Below are 17,743 nucleotides of genomic sequence, written 5' to 3' on the forward strand. Positions count from 1 at the left end.
CAGTGGAGTTCGGGCACAGCATCTGTTCAGCTCATTAAAATCAGTTATGGTTTAATACAGCACCTTTTAAAGCTTTGCAGTCCTGCAACAGTTTAGCAAGAGCGACCAATCTTTCTTGGATCACTCAAGGTTTTCTAGTCTTCCAGGTCATCAAGGCTCCAGGCTGTGATTCAGATGCTTCAGTGCTACAATTTACTTTTTTGCAACAGTGAATTTAAAATCTAGTTGGCTTTGTTGATGAGTTGGTAAAACTTCATTCATTCATTCATTCATTCATTCATTCATTCATTCATTCATTCATTCATTCATTCATTTTCCTTCGGTTTAGTCCCTTATATATCAGGGGTCACCATAGTGGAATGAACTGCACAATTTCAGCATATGTTTTACACAGCGGATGTCCTGCCAGCCCCAACCTTGTACTGAGAAACACCCATACACTCTTGCATTCCCACACATACAGTAGACTAGGGCCAGCGACCTTCTTGCTGTGAGGCGGCAGTGCTAACCACTGAGCCACACCATGCCGCCCCTTGGTAAAACTTGATTTTCTTTAAACAGCTGTGAACAAACAGTACAAGTCATAAAATATAGCCAATTTGTGCATAAATGACTCGTATGTGCCGGTTCTTTATAACGAATCACTTAACTGAGAATAGTCCAAAAACATTACTATGGTAACTTACAATTCACGATTCAGTGGAAAATAAATCAAAATATGAAAATGTTCTTACTTCTCGATCATTTACTCACCCTCATGTGGTTTATGAACTTTTTTTCTGTTGAACACAAAGGAAGAGATTTTGAAGAATGTTTGAAACCAGTAGCCATTGATTAGTTGGGAAAAAAATACTACAGAATTTGATGGCTGCTGGTTTCCAGCGTGCTTAAAGATTTTCTTGTAACTTTTGTGTTCAACCAAAAAAGGAAACTTAATGAGGTTTGGAAAAAGTGGATGGAGGGTAAATGATGACATAGGCTCATTTTGAAATCGTAGCCCTATATACATTTCTGAAGATTGTAAACTATGTATCCAGAGGAGTGTATGGCTGCATTTAGTCTTTAAACAAATGCTACTGGGTGGTATGACACCGTTCCTTTTTGTGCTTTACAAGCTGATGGCTTATCTCCATGTGGATGGCTTTCCTGCTGTTACTAGTTTGTCCAGTGGCTCGCTGTGTACGTCAGAGCCTTAGACACAGAGCAGAGTTAACCGTGATGATGACAGGGTTCGAATCCGTAGAAGAACAGTTCCAAAAAGCAGGTAGAACAAAAACAAAAGCCAAAAAATAAAACCAACAAGTAAATAGCAGGGTGAGAATGTGGTAAAATGGAAAAAAATCAGGCTGCTTTGAGGGCTGTTCTTTTTCTGGATTGCTTTTCAAAACACTGTTGGTTGGGTTTAGGGAAGGGGGTGGATGGGTATATGGTCGGTCAGTCAGTCAGTCAGTCAGTCAGTCACTTGGCAGCGGCCTCTGGTGGATTTTCGCGAAAAGAGCAGGTGTGAATGGCACCTGCGAGAGAAATTTTAGATCTCAAAAAACGTACACAGCGTGGATTCATGAAAACAAAAACTGCAAAAAGCATAGCTCCTGGGACGTATTTGACACTCCAGAAATGTATATAGGGGCACGTAATCAAAATGAGCCTGGGTTGGTAAATAATGCCAGAACATATTACATAATACTAAAACATGCATTTGGATTGGGTTAATAGTGAATAATTTACAGTTCTTAGCAATTGCATATTTATGAACATGTCTGGCAAATGTTAAATTATGGGTTATACTTCTGTTTTGGGGAACTTCTATACAAATTAAACTTTTTTAATGTTAAGGTACCTTACACATAACCTGTATTGAAAATTGTATAAAGGCATATTTTCCGTTGTCTTTGTTTATTTGTTTACTCTATCAGTTTGATATTTCTGTATCCTAAAAAAATATCATATCACATTTGTTTTTTGTAACACAGGAAAGACATGTTTGAAAGCAATGGGGCATTATGACGCCAACAACTTTTGTTCTTTTTTACACTGATAATATTTACAAGGACATATTATTGATATATTAAAGATTATTTTAATGCAAGAATTTCCACAACTCCAAATAACTACCTTAAAACAAGTCTATGAGTTAACTGAATCTATGAGTGCAGTGAAGCACAAAAGAAATAAAATGATTGTAAAATCATGGTAAAATTACATAGCCATGATGCTCTACATTTGCTTTTCAAAACACTATTAAGTAAGTATTATGTAAGAGTTTAGGTTAGTGCTTCGCTGACTCAATGTGTTCTGACAGTACCTGCTTTCTCTTGGACATGCAAAAAGAATGTGTATCTATCTAAAACATACAACAAAAAAACCCTAAGTAACGTATTTCAGATTCTAAAAATGTTCACAGCAACCTCTAGTGAATTTTTCATCTGAAGCATGCAACAAAACAAACTGGGAGCAATGTATTTAAGTTTTGCAAAAATGTGAGCTTAAGCACATATTTCCAATGAGCCTGGGTTGGGTATTTTAGTGTGACATCAGTGTTGGGTTTTGTTTGGATGAAGCATTTGGAGAGTCAGCATCCTTAAAAGCCAAATACCCTGCAAGAGACAAGAGCACTATTTCCAAAAAATGCATCTGCTCCGGCATAAAACTGTTGTTTGCTTAGACATAAATGCAACTAACGCAGCCTCAGGTTCAGAGCAGATTTAAACCATTTGTTTGTCACAGACTCTCTGTCGCGGTGAACTGCTCATTAAACACACTCCTATTGCTCAGCTCCCAGGAATCCTAATGTGGTCTCAAACACTTTTACTAATGAAACCCTTAAAGAAAAAAGGGATATAATAGACTACACCCCAGTAAGGGGTTCTATAAAACCCTATAGTTCTTTAATGAAAACCTGACATCGACTCACAACGTTCTGGTCTCTTTCTTCCATTTGTGTCTATTCTGATGTAGCAGTTGCGAGTTTTCCGTGTTATTATACAAATTTTGATTTATTTGATCTCAAATGAAAATCGAGTGAAGAGTTATGATTTAATATAATTTTAAAGAGTTTCCTCCACTTATGGGGTCTACTAGACCAAAGGGCTTAATATTTTTTTATGCTATGGGCCCCCAAATGTGATGGTACCCTTGGGAGAAACCCCCTCTTAAAATAAAACGGCAGCTATATATTTTACTGTCATCGTATTATGATTTTTACACTTTTAACTTCCTTTAACGCGTAATGTTGCTGTTTGAGCATGAAAACAATCTGTAAAATAACTAAGCAAAAAAGTCAAGCTGTTCTCTATGTCACTGAGCTCTGTTTCTGACCGTCCTCATTCATTCATTCATTCATTTATTTTCTTTTCGGCTTAGTCCCTTTATTAATCCGGGGTTGCCACAGCGGAATGAACCACCAACTTATCCAGCACATGTTTTACGCAGCAGATGCCCTTCCTTATGCAATCTCTGGCAAACATTCATACACACTCATTCCTACACATACACCACGGACAATTTAGCCTACCCAATTCACCAGTACCGCATGTCTTTGGACTGTGGGGGAAACTGGAGCACCCGGAGAAAACCCACACGAACGCAGAGAGAACATGCAAACTCCACACAGAAAAACCAAGGCTCAAACCAGTGACCTTTTTGCTGCAAGGTTACAGCACTACCTACTGCGCCACTACGTCACCCCCTGACCGTCCTTAAAATGCCTCAATTGAATTTCTGAGTGTTATTTAAGGAATGGACTGTACATGTCACAATATCACCAATAATTCTCTTCCAAGGCATAAGAAAGCTGGTTAAGGCCTGGTTGAGGTATGTTGTACTGTGCTTTCATTTTGTACAAGAGATGCTGTTTCTCACGTATATATACTGTTAACATGGGAACTGCTATTATTCATTCATTCATTCATTCATTTTCTTTTTGGCCTAGTCCCTTTATTAATCAGGGGTTGGCACAGCAGAATGGACCGCCAACTTATCCAGCACATGTTTTACGTAGCAGATGGCCTTCCAGCCACAACCCATCACTGTGAAACACCCATACACTCCCATTCACACACATACATTATAGACAATTTAGCTTACCCAATTACTTGTGGGGAAACCTAAAGGAAACCCACGTAGACATGGGGAGAACATGCAAACTTCACACAGAAATGCCAACTGGCTCGAACCAGCAACTTTCTTGCTTTGAGGCGACAGCACTCCCCGCAGCGCTACCGCACCACCCGAACTGCTAACATTTATAGACAAAACCAACAGTGTGTGAATGTTTTTGTGAACGTGTCTTTGTATTTGACAGCTTACATCCACAATAGAGTTTTTGGTTTAATATTCATGTAATCAGCCATCTGACAATTGACATTCTGCGTATGTTTTCAGAAAACAGTATGTCAGGAATTTAAACTGACATGACTTTAAGACCATCTAATGAACAGTTCTTTTGTTTGAAAAACAAAATCATCCTCTACATGAAAACGTCAAAATGCATTGTCATTCATGTTAAGGGCACGCCAAATGGGAAATGGGGTACATGCACACAGACTTTTAATTTCAGCCAGCCAGCCAGCCTCAGCGCTTCCAGTGAACTGTCTTTCTATAAAAAAACTGCCCAGTTTAAGGTCTGATTTCTTTTAAAATATGTGATTTTCACTGCTTGATTGATATATGATTTAAATTGGGTCTCAGACCTGACAAGAACCACTGAATTAAATTACATTTCCTCCGCTATGACTTTAAAATATGACAGATTATTTTACCCCAGTATATTTAATGGAGTTTCTGCCCTCGCCTGCTGATCTTGACTGAGCTAGCAGTTACAACAAGACAAAACAAGTCTTTCATCTTGTTTTACGACTAAATGAATGCTTAAGTCCATTTAACTAAATGTATTGTAACTATTATAACTTTGATGCTGTAAAAGTAACCTTATGAAATTTAAAATAAAACATTAAGCTTTCACTGGAAGTTTATCATTGGCAAATTTAGAATTTGCCTCATTCGCGACTTCCATCTTTGGTGTGAAACCAGCCATGTTGGCCAATCAGAAAGGAGAAAACAGCACTCACACTGACATCATAAGGTGAAAACTCCAGTGTAGTGTCCGCATGATCACACTGTATCTGGAGTTTCAGAAAATCTTCACCCTGGCTAGAGTTTTCAAAAAGTTTTGGTTTCAGTGAAATGATATCATGTTTTTGTGAAACTGTGAAGAAATAGGTGTGGTTTAAAAAAAACAAAAAATGTTGTTGTTTTTGTTGTTGTTGTTGTTGTTGAAGTAACTGAGGTAAAAAACTATAAAGGATTTTTCTGGAAAGGGGAGGGGAGAAGCACCTAATTTGCATTTAATGAGACACACATAAAATGGTGCATATTTGCTTCTGCCCAAATAATATTTACAGCATGAATGATCTGAAATTAGTTTTAACTTTAACACACGTTCATCTGTGAAAACAACAACAAATGTAACATTTAATTGGCATTCTGGAATATAATTGCTTTCTGTTACAACTCTATCTGTAATGATTAAAAATTATTATTACCGAGGCGGCACGGTTGCTCAAAGGTTAGCACTGTCGACTTACAGCAAGAAGGTCACTGGTTCGAGTCTCGGCTGCATGGGCCAGTTGGCATTTCTGTGTGAAGTTTGCATGTTCTCCCAGTGTTCGCATGGGTTTCCTCCAGGTGCTAAGGTTTCCCCCACAATACATAGACATGCGCTATAGGTGAATTGAATAAACTAAATTGGTCGTAGTGTACGAGGTTGCGTGTGAATGAGTGTGTATGGGTGTTTCCCAGTGCTGGGTTGAGTCTAGAAGGGCATCCGCTGGAATGGAACATATGCTGGAATAGTTGGCGGTTTATTCCGCTGTGGCAACCTCTGAAATAGAGACCGAAAAGGAAAATAAAAGCCGAAGGAAAAAAAATTAATAATATTACTAAAATGTTATCTGTTAATTACAACATTTTAATTTATTATTTCATTCGTATTCAATCCCATTTATACTACATAAATGGAAAAAAATGCTATTTCTCTATGTTTGTTTTGTATATAAGCCTAAAGATTTTACCACATGCTTCTCACTAACCTTTCTATACACAATAGTAATTCCAGAAGGTATCCGGGCTCTTTTTAACACCATTTGACACTCCAGGGTTTTCCTATACTGGAGGAAAAGACTCCTTACAGAGATGTATGTATCCTGGGATTGTTCTGAAGACTGTGTGTGTGTCCTGTGTATATGCGCATGCTCTCATAAAGCTGGTGTTAGTCTCTGAAAGCCTCACCATGGGAGACTTGTCTGTCCCTTTCCTACAGCGTGCCTAAAGCCTCCTCATAAATAAAACCAGATGGCTTCAATATGTCTTGAAATGAAAGGAGAGCTATGCATTGGCCTTGCAACGTCACATCAACATTTCTGAAGGGCAGAGTTTGAATATTTTATAAAGCAGTTGACTGTTTTTCTCCTTACGGCAGGATGAAGACGGCGGAGATCTGTGTGGTCCTGTTTGTCTTGGGCTGTGTGTGTGAACTGTCATTGTCTTTGGACCCCCGAGATCCAAATGTGTGCAGTTTATGGGAAAGGTAGGACTCATCTCTGATGTAGAGTTCAGAATGACAGGGCCAATACAGTGGATCTGCTCCACTGCACAATGGCAAACAAATTGCTATTGTAGATCATTGCCTGCAAGTCAAACAACACTGCAAAAAGAACGCTCTTTGCCAGTATGTGCTTCTGGTTTCTTCAGAAATCTAAAATGTATAAATATTAAGTTACCCAAGATGCACAATTCTATAATAAATCAAGGTCTGTTTCAGGGGGAAAGTTTATTTTCCTGCTGTTATTTTACTCATCCTTATAGGCCACAGGTGTCAAACTCAGTTCCAAAAGGGCCGCAGCTCTGCACAGTTTAGTTCCAACCCTAATTAAACACACCTGATCAAACTAATTGAGTCCTTCAGGCTTGTTTGAAATCTACAGGTAAGTGTGTTGGAGCAGGGTTGGAACTAAACTGTGCAGGGCTTCGGCCCTCCAGGAATTGAGTTTGACACCCCTGTTATAGGCCATACAAGATGTACACTCAAACACTTTTTGCTGTTTGTTTAAACTACTTATTTAAAATTAGTTGAAACAACAAAATTCTTGAGATTTTTTGGAATAATTTACTGTTTTTATGTTCAATCAACTTCAGTTTGTTATGTTAACATAATCGATTTCCATTGGAACAACATGAATGAATTGTGTGGAACACTGCATTTTTTAGTGTAGTAGACTGTTTTCTTTAGTAGAAGATTAAATCATATTTTTAACTGAGGTTGTGGTGATTCATAAGACACAAGACAAAAAGCAAAACAAAAATAAAAACAAACAGGCATAAGAAAATTAATACCTGTGGCTTCTGGTAATATGTTGAGGTTTAGGAAGAAAAATATGTTACAGTAGTCTTTTCCTGGGCTGCTATCTATTTAATAATATGTGATTACAATTGTGTGCATTAAAAGCTGATTTTTAAGAGTTTTAGTAGCATGAAGCTTGGACTCCACGCAGTCAGGATCATTTGCAGAGGCTTGCATTATTATTATTATTTCCTTTATTTAGCCAGGAGATCACATTGAGACAGAACTGTCTCTTCTTCCAGTGAGATCTGGGGTACGTTTTCCAAACAACGGTGTAACTCACGGCTGAACTATCACTGTACAATGCATCAGTTGGGAAAAGAACGATGTTGTGACGAGTGTTTCCCAAAACCCGTAGTTTCTCTGTCGCTTATCCATTGCTTGAACCACGTTAGTTATAATGTAAAATGCCCATAATGATGCTCTAAACTGGGTGGAGTAACTATTTCTGTAGAGAAGAACACCATCATTTTTTTGTGCAAATTATATTGTTTTACACAAACACGCATTGAAAAAAATATATGTAAATGGCACACATATGTTTCCTTTACAAATATTATTGAGAATATTACATATTCTACTCTAAAACATAAAATCACTTACAAAAGCCAACACAAACTCTAATATCATATATAAATCTTAGAAATAAAATAAATAATAAGGCTATTTATTCAAAAAAATTAATTTAAAATCTAATATTTATTAGGAAATGACAAAAATCCTACTTTAATAATAATATTAATGATGATGATGATGATGATGATGATGATGATGATGATGATGATTATTAAGTAGGATTTTTATTTTTATTTTTTTGATAAGTCAACTTTTACAATTTTGACACATGTAAACCACAGCAGAAATATCTAACCAGCAGGCCCATGTCATATACAGTACAGATACTTAATAAATAACCTACTATAAATTAAAAGCATTAGCATATGCTATATACATGTATATTGGTTTTCACAAGCTTTGGAGACGTAACATAAATTCTGCTTTTAAAAAAAAAGTCACCTATGGCTTTCGTCAAGAAGCTGTGTTCAAAATGACGTCAATGTTTTCAAAGTGCACTGCGAAAGGAGCACAATTGTAAACATGAAGATTGCTAAAACTGAACTGTAAAAATACTTTGAACGCAAATTACACCTAAGAGAGATGACTTTAATGATTTTTATCTTTAATCATTCAAAGTTTAAATGTTAGAATGTTCTAAATGAATAGGGCATAGGGGGATAAGTGGGAATAGACCACAGCCAGGAACTATGTTTCTAATTACAGCTCCAGAGGTGTAGTTGCAAGTGCACAAGTTTGCAACGCAGTTTGCGAATGTTTATTGGAACAATAGATTTGGGAAATGGCAAATCAACGAACTATGTTTTTAACAACGGAACTTGCAACCTTAGTTGGCTAACGATGGTTTTGGGAAACACACCCCTGGTCAAGATTACAGGCAAGACATACTGTAACGTTTCACATAAAAATGACAAAAAAACAATACCACAAAAAATACAAAATCACTAAAAAGGTCAGATCATAAAAACAATTACAAGTGTCGTCTAAGATGTTGTACAGAAGATGTTTAAAAGTACTCAGAGTCGGAAGTGTGTCAAGATTAAGCTGATATTGCAGGTCATTCCAAGCCCTAGAAGCATTAAAGGAAAAAGCACGTTTGTCAAGTTCTGACAATACCCTTGGGACTGTTAAACGAATACAGGAATCAGATCTAGTGTGTTGGTTATTTATGTGAAAAGTTAACAAATTAGAAAGATAGGATGGTAGTTTACCTAAGAGAGCCTTTAAAGTAAATAAGTACAAATGTAATTTTTTCCTTTGATACAGCGATAACCAATCTAAGAGTTGTACAAAATACAGTGATGCGTCTGAGTCTGCACCTGTGACAATGCGTATTGCTGCATGATAAACGGAATCTAGTTTTCTGAGTAGCGGCTGCATGCATATATAAATGATCACCATAATCATTTATAGGCAAAAATGTACTCTCTACTAATTTCTTATAGGCCTTAAAAGGAAAACTATTTTTTGACTGGGATAAGAAACCTATTTTTGGCCTAAGCTTTTTCAATAACTTATCAATGTGTATATCAAAGGTTAATCTCTCGTCAATCCAAATACCTAGATATTTGTAAGAGCTATTTCTTTTTGTACACCATTTAAAGATGTAATTGTCTGGTCTGTCCCCTTAGTGCGGCTGCGGCTAAAAATCATACATTTAGTCTTTTTTTAGTTTAGAACCAATTTTAAATCCTGCAACGTACACTGTAATACTTGAAAATGTATTTTATACCTTTAATAAGGATTTATAAAAATAAGTTATATTAAATAATAATGTTCAGTTTCTTGCACAAATTGATAATTTTGCTTCAAAATACATACATATAATATTACAATACATATAAACAATACTATATTAATGTATTGTCAGAAGCCAGAGGTATTACTTTTGTGTTTCCTGTATATTTGTTTTGACTCTTGAAGTGCCAGACTTGCAATTAATGATGTTTTTGGTTAAAACACTTACATAAAAATGCCACTTACATATTTGTTTTCCTAAAGGTAAATTACTGAACTGTCTCTTTAAGAGCTGAACATGTCTACAGTAAAATGTACAAATATATACAAATGTTCTATTCCTCTAAATTAAATTGCATTAAAAGCCTTAGTTTCTTTCATTTCAAATACTTACTCCAAATATATTAGTTACAATAAAAAAATATGCTTGGGAAAATTTGTTCTTTCTTTTTAACATGGCCAGACAAAAAGTAGTCTCATAGTAGTAGACCAGTATCATAGTTGTCTTGCTTTGATTTCTAATAACATTCTTTCATCCGTTCTCCATTTAGTGTTTTGACTCTGGTTTTAAACTGATGGCTACTAGTTTTCAGATTTACGCCAAGCATACGAATATGCATCATAGTAAATAAGAAGCTAAAAATGTTTTTGCTCAATTTTTATAACAAAAATGTAAAAATTTGAAATTCATATTTGACGTATTTATTTCACATGAAAAAAATAGCATATAATAATTATTTTATTTTATTTCACTTCTCTTTTGAATACGTGATTCTGACTGGTCAGTCATGGCATTCTATGGTATGTTATTCCCAGATAACAACCTCTGAAAATAATTACATAAACTCTTTCGGGTACTTTGAATCAACATGCCTATTTGTGAATTTGTTCATATCCATATGTACAGTATATGCTTTTTTCATGGCAGTTATCTTGCAACTTCTGTCAGCTTTACGCTTGATTCATCAATTTATTAAATAATTAATATTTTACTGCAGCTCAGATCTATGTTTTGTGTCTAAATTGTTTAGTTCTGTACCAAGTAGCCATGTAATGAAAAAAAATTCATAGCGTAATTCACTTCAGTCTTATACAACAGCCCTCCACTTTGCATTGAGCCGCTAATTATCCACATTATCCTGTTGTGCTTTATTTTGCGAGAACAATTGCATATATGTACATTATCCCTTACTTCTTTTTTAAACGAATGCAATGCTAAATAGGACAAATTGTTTAGAGAATGGATAATTGGGAACTTTAAAAATATCAATTATTTTAATAGCATAAAACTGAATCAAATGTAAAATTAAGAATAAGTCACAATATCAAAGAGTTTTTTTTTTTTTTTTTTACGTAAGACTCATTTAGGGTTTAGGACCAACAAAGAAAACTCTTCCCAAGCAATCCTAACCACAGGCCGTAATTAACTAATAAATCCTTAACTGTCATTCCAAAAACTCATTATAAATTCCTGAGGGAACCCATGGCTTCAAAAATGCCAGTTCTCTTCTTGAATCTAGCCTTAAAAACTAAACTGCTTTATGATTCCCTCGAGCAACAAAGTATATGGGGACAGATTCAGCAATTACTGTGTAGTACCATACATCATGTTGAATGATATGAATGATACAAATAACAAGTGACTGATATAAAGATAGCATGACTAAATCCTTGTTCCCTTCCAGTTTCACCACTTCAGTGAAGGAATCATACGCTCAGCCTTTCGACCAAATGTCTGAAGAGCCCTGCTCTGAACCCTGGAGCGCTAACAAATGCACCCGGCACAGGTGACATCCACAGACAAACACTCATGCACTCAAGCATTCACTCACAGCTACACCAAGCTGACTTAGACTAAACGCAGCATGAACGCTTTCATCCTTTCTTAGTGCGGAGGTTTTCAGTCTCCAGCTTAGGTCACTGGAGGGATTGTTTGGTTTGGCAGTGGAAGCTTAAAATTGCTTCAAATCCAAGTAATTGTGATGCTGGCGTACACACACGCTCCCTTTATTATAACACTGGCATGGAAACTCACTTTCCCCGGTTCCCAAAGGCCTTTTTAAGATTAATCTCAACTAAAGCGAATGGGAAGGGCACTGGCTGTTTAATGCATTTATAAAAATTATACTTTTCTGCATAAAAAGGTGCCAAAAGTTGATTCGCGGCAACTACTGAATCAGAAGTATCGCAACTGCAGCTGATCTCTAATAATAAAGTAATGACTATTGTGTGGTCTTGCGTTTGGATGGTGCATTTTTCCATGTTTATAATGGAGGTTATTATTATTCTCTCTCCAGGATCACTTATAAAACGCTTTATAGGCAGGTGGTGAAAATGGACTATCGTAGGAGGTATCAGTGCTGTCCTGGCTTTTACGAGAGCAGGAATAAATGCGTCCGTGAGTAATAAATTGATGCTTAACTTCAACCTTAATGGTGTGTTTTTGAATTTTTCATCTTTCAACTGGTTATTTTTCCTTTAATGCCCTCTCTGTCTGTGTGTGTGTAGCACGTTGCACTAAGGAGTGTGTCCATGGCCGCTGTGTAGCACCTGATCGCTGCCAGTGTGAGATGGGCTGGCGTGGAGACGACTGTTCCAGCTGTGAGTTATGCGTCAGACTTTTCCCTTTTCATTCCTACATGCAAAAATAAGCAGAAAGTGCAACATCTTAAGGGACTATCAGTGCAAAAGCTGCTGTATCAGGCAGTATGCTGCTACTTCAATGCCTTTTAGATACCTTGGTTATGCTAAATTGCTTTGCAACAAGCTATGCTAAAAAAATTAGTCCAAGGTGGTGAGAGTCTTTGCACCAGTGAATGTTCTGGCTTGGTTTTTGAGCGTGTTGTCATCTGTTTGTGTTGCTGTGCGTATTTTTATTGGGCCCCATTTTCTCCCTTTTCTTTTTGCTCTTGTTTTCTTTTCCCCTTCTCTCTCTCTCTCTCTCTCTCTCTCTCTCTCTCTCTATCTTTTTTTCTCTCTGCATCTGCTCTCTCTTTAACTCTGTGTGGATGCATGCTTAAACCGAGCAGAAAAATATAAGAGTCTGCACAGCAGTTTCCAGCAGATCTTTGTACTGTATTTTTTATTAAATAAATGCAGCCTTGGTAAGCAGGATTAGCTTATATTAAAACATTTTAAAATCCAACTGAGCCCCAACCTTTTGACTGGTGGTGTATATTATTTAATATTAACCTCACCTAATGAGACTGGTGGGCGCAATGTGAAAGTTACATCTCAAGTCTTTTCTTTAATTTTGAAGACCCCCACTCAGAGATCATCCTCCATGTTCAGCCGTGGCCTGTATTTATTTTAAATGTACATGAGTGCCAAAAAGGTGTTAGAAAGTTTAGGCTGGTGCTGTAAAATCATTCTTCTGCAACTGACGCTATTGCTGTATCGTTTTATTTTTAGTTTGGAGTTTTCATTTTAGTTTTAATAATTTAGTTTTGGTTTTGCCACTTTGTTTTTGCATTTATATTTAACTACACTGTAAAAAAAATCCTGGTTGCCTTAAACTTTTAAGCTTAATCAAATTAACCTTATGAGCACAATTAACTCATATTATGTTAAACTGTCTTAAAACAACTTGTGTGTCTTAAATTTAGTTAGAACATGATTAACTTAGTTTAATAAGTTACAACAACCTAAAAACATATGCTGTCATGACTAATGGATCATATAATTTTTTACAGTGTAGTAATTCAGATTCTTATTTTAACTAGTAATTTTAGTACTTTAGTTCTTTTTCTTAGTTGCTGACATAGCATTTTAAAATAAAAATATTTCTCAACTTTGATTTAGCTTACATTTTTATTCATATTTTTATTATTAGAAACAAACAATTTTAGACCTTCTGCAATTTTTACTGTTAACACTGACTGTCCAAAATATGACGGTCCATGTGTACGCCAGTGACGCCATTAGGTGTTTAGTGTAGCACATTATCTTGTGGCCTGTAATACTGATATGATTTAAAAAGCTGTGGTTTCAGATGAGTACAACACTTTACAGTCTCCTGAGTGGTTTACGTAAACGCAATGGAAACTCAAGGCTTTGGCTCTGAGCTGAAGACCTTTCTCTCTAATTTTGCTCCTGCTCTTTGTTTGGTTGGACTGTGAAACCCCATTATTAGCTCGCATTGGCAGTAGGAGGATCAACACTTCCTGAATGCCTGTGTGTTGCGAGGTTTGTGGGAAATTAGAGAGGTTTGAGGTTTTAAATACACATTTCTCTTACACCGTCCTGAGAGAACAAAGGCCAAACTCAATCAAACTTCTATACATCTTGGCTGTTTAAGTAAAAAAAATGCAGTTTATGTACCTGTCATTTTGGAGATTTTAGTTTTTTTTCAGGCTAACAGAAAGAAAACCTTCAATATATACACTACCGGTAAAAAGTTTGGGGTCAATTTTTTTCATGTTTTTTATATATAAAATTATTCTGTTCATCAAGGCAGCATTTATTAAATGTGAAAAATTGTTCAATTTGATGAATATATGAATATTTATATACAGTTGAAGTCAGAATTATTAGCCCCCCTGTTTATTTTTTCCCCAATTTTTGTTTAACGGAGAGAAGATATTTTTTAACACATTTCTGATCATAATAGTTTTAATAACTCATTTCTAATAATGATTTATTTTATCTTTGCCATGATGACAGTAAATAATATTTTACTAGATATTTTTCAAGACACTTCTATACAGCTCAAAGTGACGTTTAAAGGCTTAACTAGGTTAATTAGGTTAATTAGGCAGGTTAGGGTAATTAGGCAAGTTATTGTATAATGATGGTTTGCTCTGTAGACTATTAGCTTAAAAGGGCTAATAATTTTGTCCTTAAAATAGTTGTAATAAAATTAAAAACTGCTTTTATTCTAGTCGAAAAAACATAAATGAGACTTTCTCCAGAAGAAAAAATATTATCAGACATACTGTAAAAATGTTCTTGCTCTGTTAAACATTTAAATGTGTATTTAAAACCTCAAAAATATTTTTAAAAGAAAAAAATATAAAGGGCTAATAATTTTGACGTCAACTGTATATATATATATATATATATATATATATATATATATATATATATATATATATATATATATATATATATATATATATATATATATATATAGTAAACTCACTGCCTCCAAATTATTAAGTGAATGAACTAGGTGCATAATTATACATTTTAAGTTAGGTGAACTTATTAGCTTAAGTTAAAACAGAAATGCTTACATTTTTTAAGTAAACTCAACTTGTCATTTTTAAGCCTATTGGTTTACTTACTTTTCTTATTAATCGCTTTTTACAGTGTACTTAGAACATTTTAGGCATTGGGTTTACTCACTTTTAGTAAAATCAATGAATAATTTTAAAACGAGCATGTTTACTCACTTTTTAAGTATAGTTAATGAATCGTTTTTAAATTATCAAGTTTACTCACTTTTTTACCAGATTAACGTAAACTATAAAAAATGCCAGGTTCCACACAATCAATTTGTTTTGGGACAACATGAAGAAATTAATTTAACTTATTAATTTTTACAGTTAAACATTTAAATTTAAATTGATTGAAAATAAAACAATTAAATTGTTGCAAAATAAAATGAGGAATTGTGTTGTTTCACCTCATTTTAAACGAGTAGTTTGAACGGGCAGCAAATGTCATTTTTTATGTATTGAACTTAAAGATTTGATATATTGAGTAGATACAGACAATTTATAGAATTAACAGTTAAGGAACTAAATTAGCTCAGCGCATAGTCTAACCCAGCACAATAGAAGTTACAGCACTGTAGAAAACAAATAGTTGACCATTTAAAAAGGTAAGTAACATTAGCAGAATTATTCATTATTAACAGTTCTAAGTTACAATGGGTCTACTTACTTTTTTAAAGTAAAGTCAACTTTTAGAGCGATCGGCTTACTCACTTTAAGTAACTGATCACTTTTTACAGTGTATAGCATCTACACTGTAAACAATGATTTTTACTTTACTTAAAAAGTAATAAGTAATTAAATCCATTGTAACTCGGAAGTGTTATGTTGATCTAACTTACTTTGTATAGTTATGCACATGCAGTAGTTTGTTTACTTGTAAGGCATGGTTTAAATGTAAGGCAATTGTTTTACTCACTTTTTTAAGTACAGTCAACTAACCATTTTAAAAGCAACAGGTTTACTCAATTATTTTAAGTATTGTCAACTAAATCCTTGTAAGAGTGTAAAGATTAAATGTTGTAATTTAACAAAAATAGCTTTCACATTTTTGCATTAGCAAGGCTAACTATTTAAGTAGGGGCTTCTGGGAAAGTGGCCTTCAAAACCAGACCTTTAACCTAGCAATAGCTTCCCTCTAAGGGACTAAAAAGGAATTTTCCCACATCTCTGTATCATCTTGAAACATGCTGTTTGATAAAGCTGCTTCTTTTTTCGACTTTTCATCTTCATACAATACAAACATAGGACTCAAGGAGAATAAATATGATCATATTCATTGTTTATAATATTCAGTTAAGTTTGTTCTCAGGGCTTGGGAACAGAAAACTGGATTTTTAGATGTAAGAGTGTAGTTCAATTAAGCACTGTGATCAAGGAAATTAATCTCATGGTGAGGCGTCCTCGTGTTTTTTTTTAAAGTGCTGTGTGTTTGCTTTGAGAGCTGCTTGTCTGTCAGCTAAGTGTTTGAATAAAAACAGCTGGAGCTTCAGTTCCCCAAGCCTGACACATGTGGACGTGGAGTTGAGGAATCACTCATGTCTCCTGATGTCAGAGGATCACACCTGAGGACTCTAAATCTCTGCCCTGACAATCTCTGCAGAATATAGTAAAAAGAAAAGTATGAAGGAAAGTTTGGGTAAACTGATCACTCAACAAACTAAATATTTCTCTGAAAATCTTAAGGTTGAAAAATAAATTCAGATGAAAAAGTAAATAACAAAAATGTGTGCAACAGTTATACACCAGTCAGTAAAAAGATTTCGCTTGATGAATGGGCTAAATATATTTTACCAAAGTTTCCTGACACGGAAATAAACTCCAATATAATTAAACTAGAATGATTCATAACCAGTGCTTAATTTGAGCCCGATCTTGTTCGTGTTTAATATTTGTAAAATAAAATAACATAAAATAATATTTGTATTTTCAACATGGCAGTCACGCATATTTTCATTATTTACAACCACAGGTAAATCTGATGATAAGCCTAATCAAAAGAAATCATGAGAGCATGAAACATGCGCCCATGGATCAGGATAGTGGGAAACAGAAGCAAAGCAATATCAAATCACCCAGAAAACTTGGCAGAAGAGGTAACTGTGGGCTCTTTTGGAAGATTAGACAGAGTGAGTTAATTATCTATTTTTACATGGCACATAATAGTGAAGTGAACTGAATAGTGATTGATCATACGATTTGTAGCTGCATGTTTTTTATTATCCATAACTGATCTATAAATAATAAAGACTGTTCAGAAATGTGACGCCCTTTTTTTGTGCGGTTTAATGACGTCATGTTCCGGGAAAACTGAAATTGTATGGTACACGTCAGTCACGGTAACTTTTATTTTCTGGTTTTGTTCTGGGAATTATTCATTTATAAATTAAGCACTGTTCATAACTCAATCCAAAATAACTTTTCATTTAAAAAGGAAATGAAATTAACAAACAAACAAATAAGTGAATTTGTTTTTAAGGATTGTTGTTTTACTAGATAAATACTCAACTTTTTTTAGTTCAAACAGTTAAGATTGTATTATTTTTGATCAAATAAATGTTGCCTTGGAAATGTTAATAAATGCAGCCTTGAAAATCTTAAGTGACATCTTTGTTAACAATTTTCAAATATTGTACATATTCATATAGAATATTAAAATACTACATTATAACAACTTAAATTCCGGGATGTATCATAAAAACAAATCTCAGATTTTCACTGAGGAATAATCTAGAGAAGTTTGAGAGAAGATTTTTTAGTAATGAGCTCATTTGGTAATGATTCTCTGCTTGTGTGTGTGTGTGTGTGTGTGTGT

General features: G+C 34.8%; 1 protein-coding gene across 2 annotated transcripts in view; it reads left to right on the top strand.

Moving 5' to 3' along the window:
- pear1 (platelet endothelial aggregation receptor 1) overlaps window positions 1-17,743 on the top strand; it is an 80,857-nt gene that overhangs the window by 34,145 nt on the left and 28,969 nt on the right. The window contains exons 1-5 of one of the 2 annotated variants that reach the window (XM_073926124.1): window positions 955-4,968; window positions 5,049-6,586; window positions 11,398-11,499; window positions 12,010-12,110; window positions 12,221-12,313. In XM_073926124.1, coding sequence (XP_073782225.1) covers window positions 6,480-6,586; window positions 11,398-11,499; window positions 12,010-12,110; window positions 12,221-12,313 — 403 coding nt within the window. In that variant the 5' untranslated portion in view covers window positions 955-4,968; window positions 5,049-6,479. Of the gene's footprint in view, window positions 1-954; window positions 4,969-5,048; window positions 6,587-11,397; window positions 11,500-12,009; window positions 12,111-12,220; window positions 12,314-17,743 lie in introns of those variants that run through there. The other variant, XM_695441.9, reaches the window with a different exon arrangement.

The sequence above is a fragment of the Danio rerio genome, chromosome 16 (assembly GCF_049306965.1).
Source record: "Danio rerio strain Tuebingen ecotype United States chromosome 16, GRCz12tu, whole genome shotgun sequence".
Classification (NCBI taxonomy): domain Eukaryota; kingdom Metazoa; phylum Chordata; class Actinopteri; order Cypriniformes; family Danionidae; genus Danio; species Danio rerio.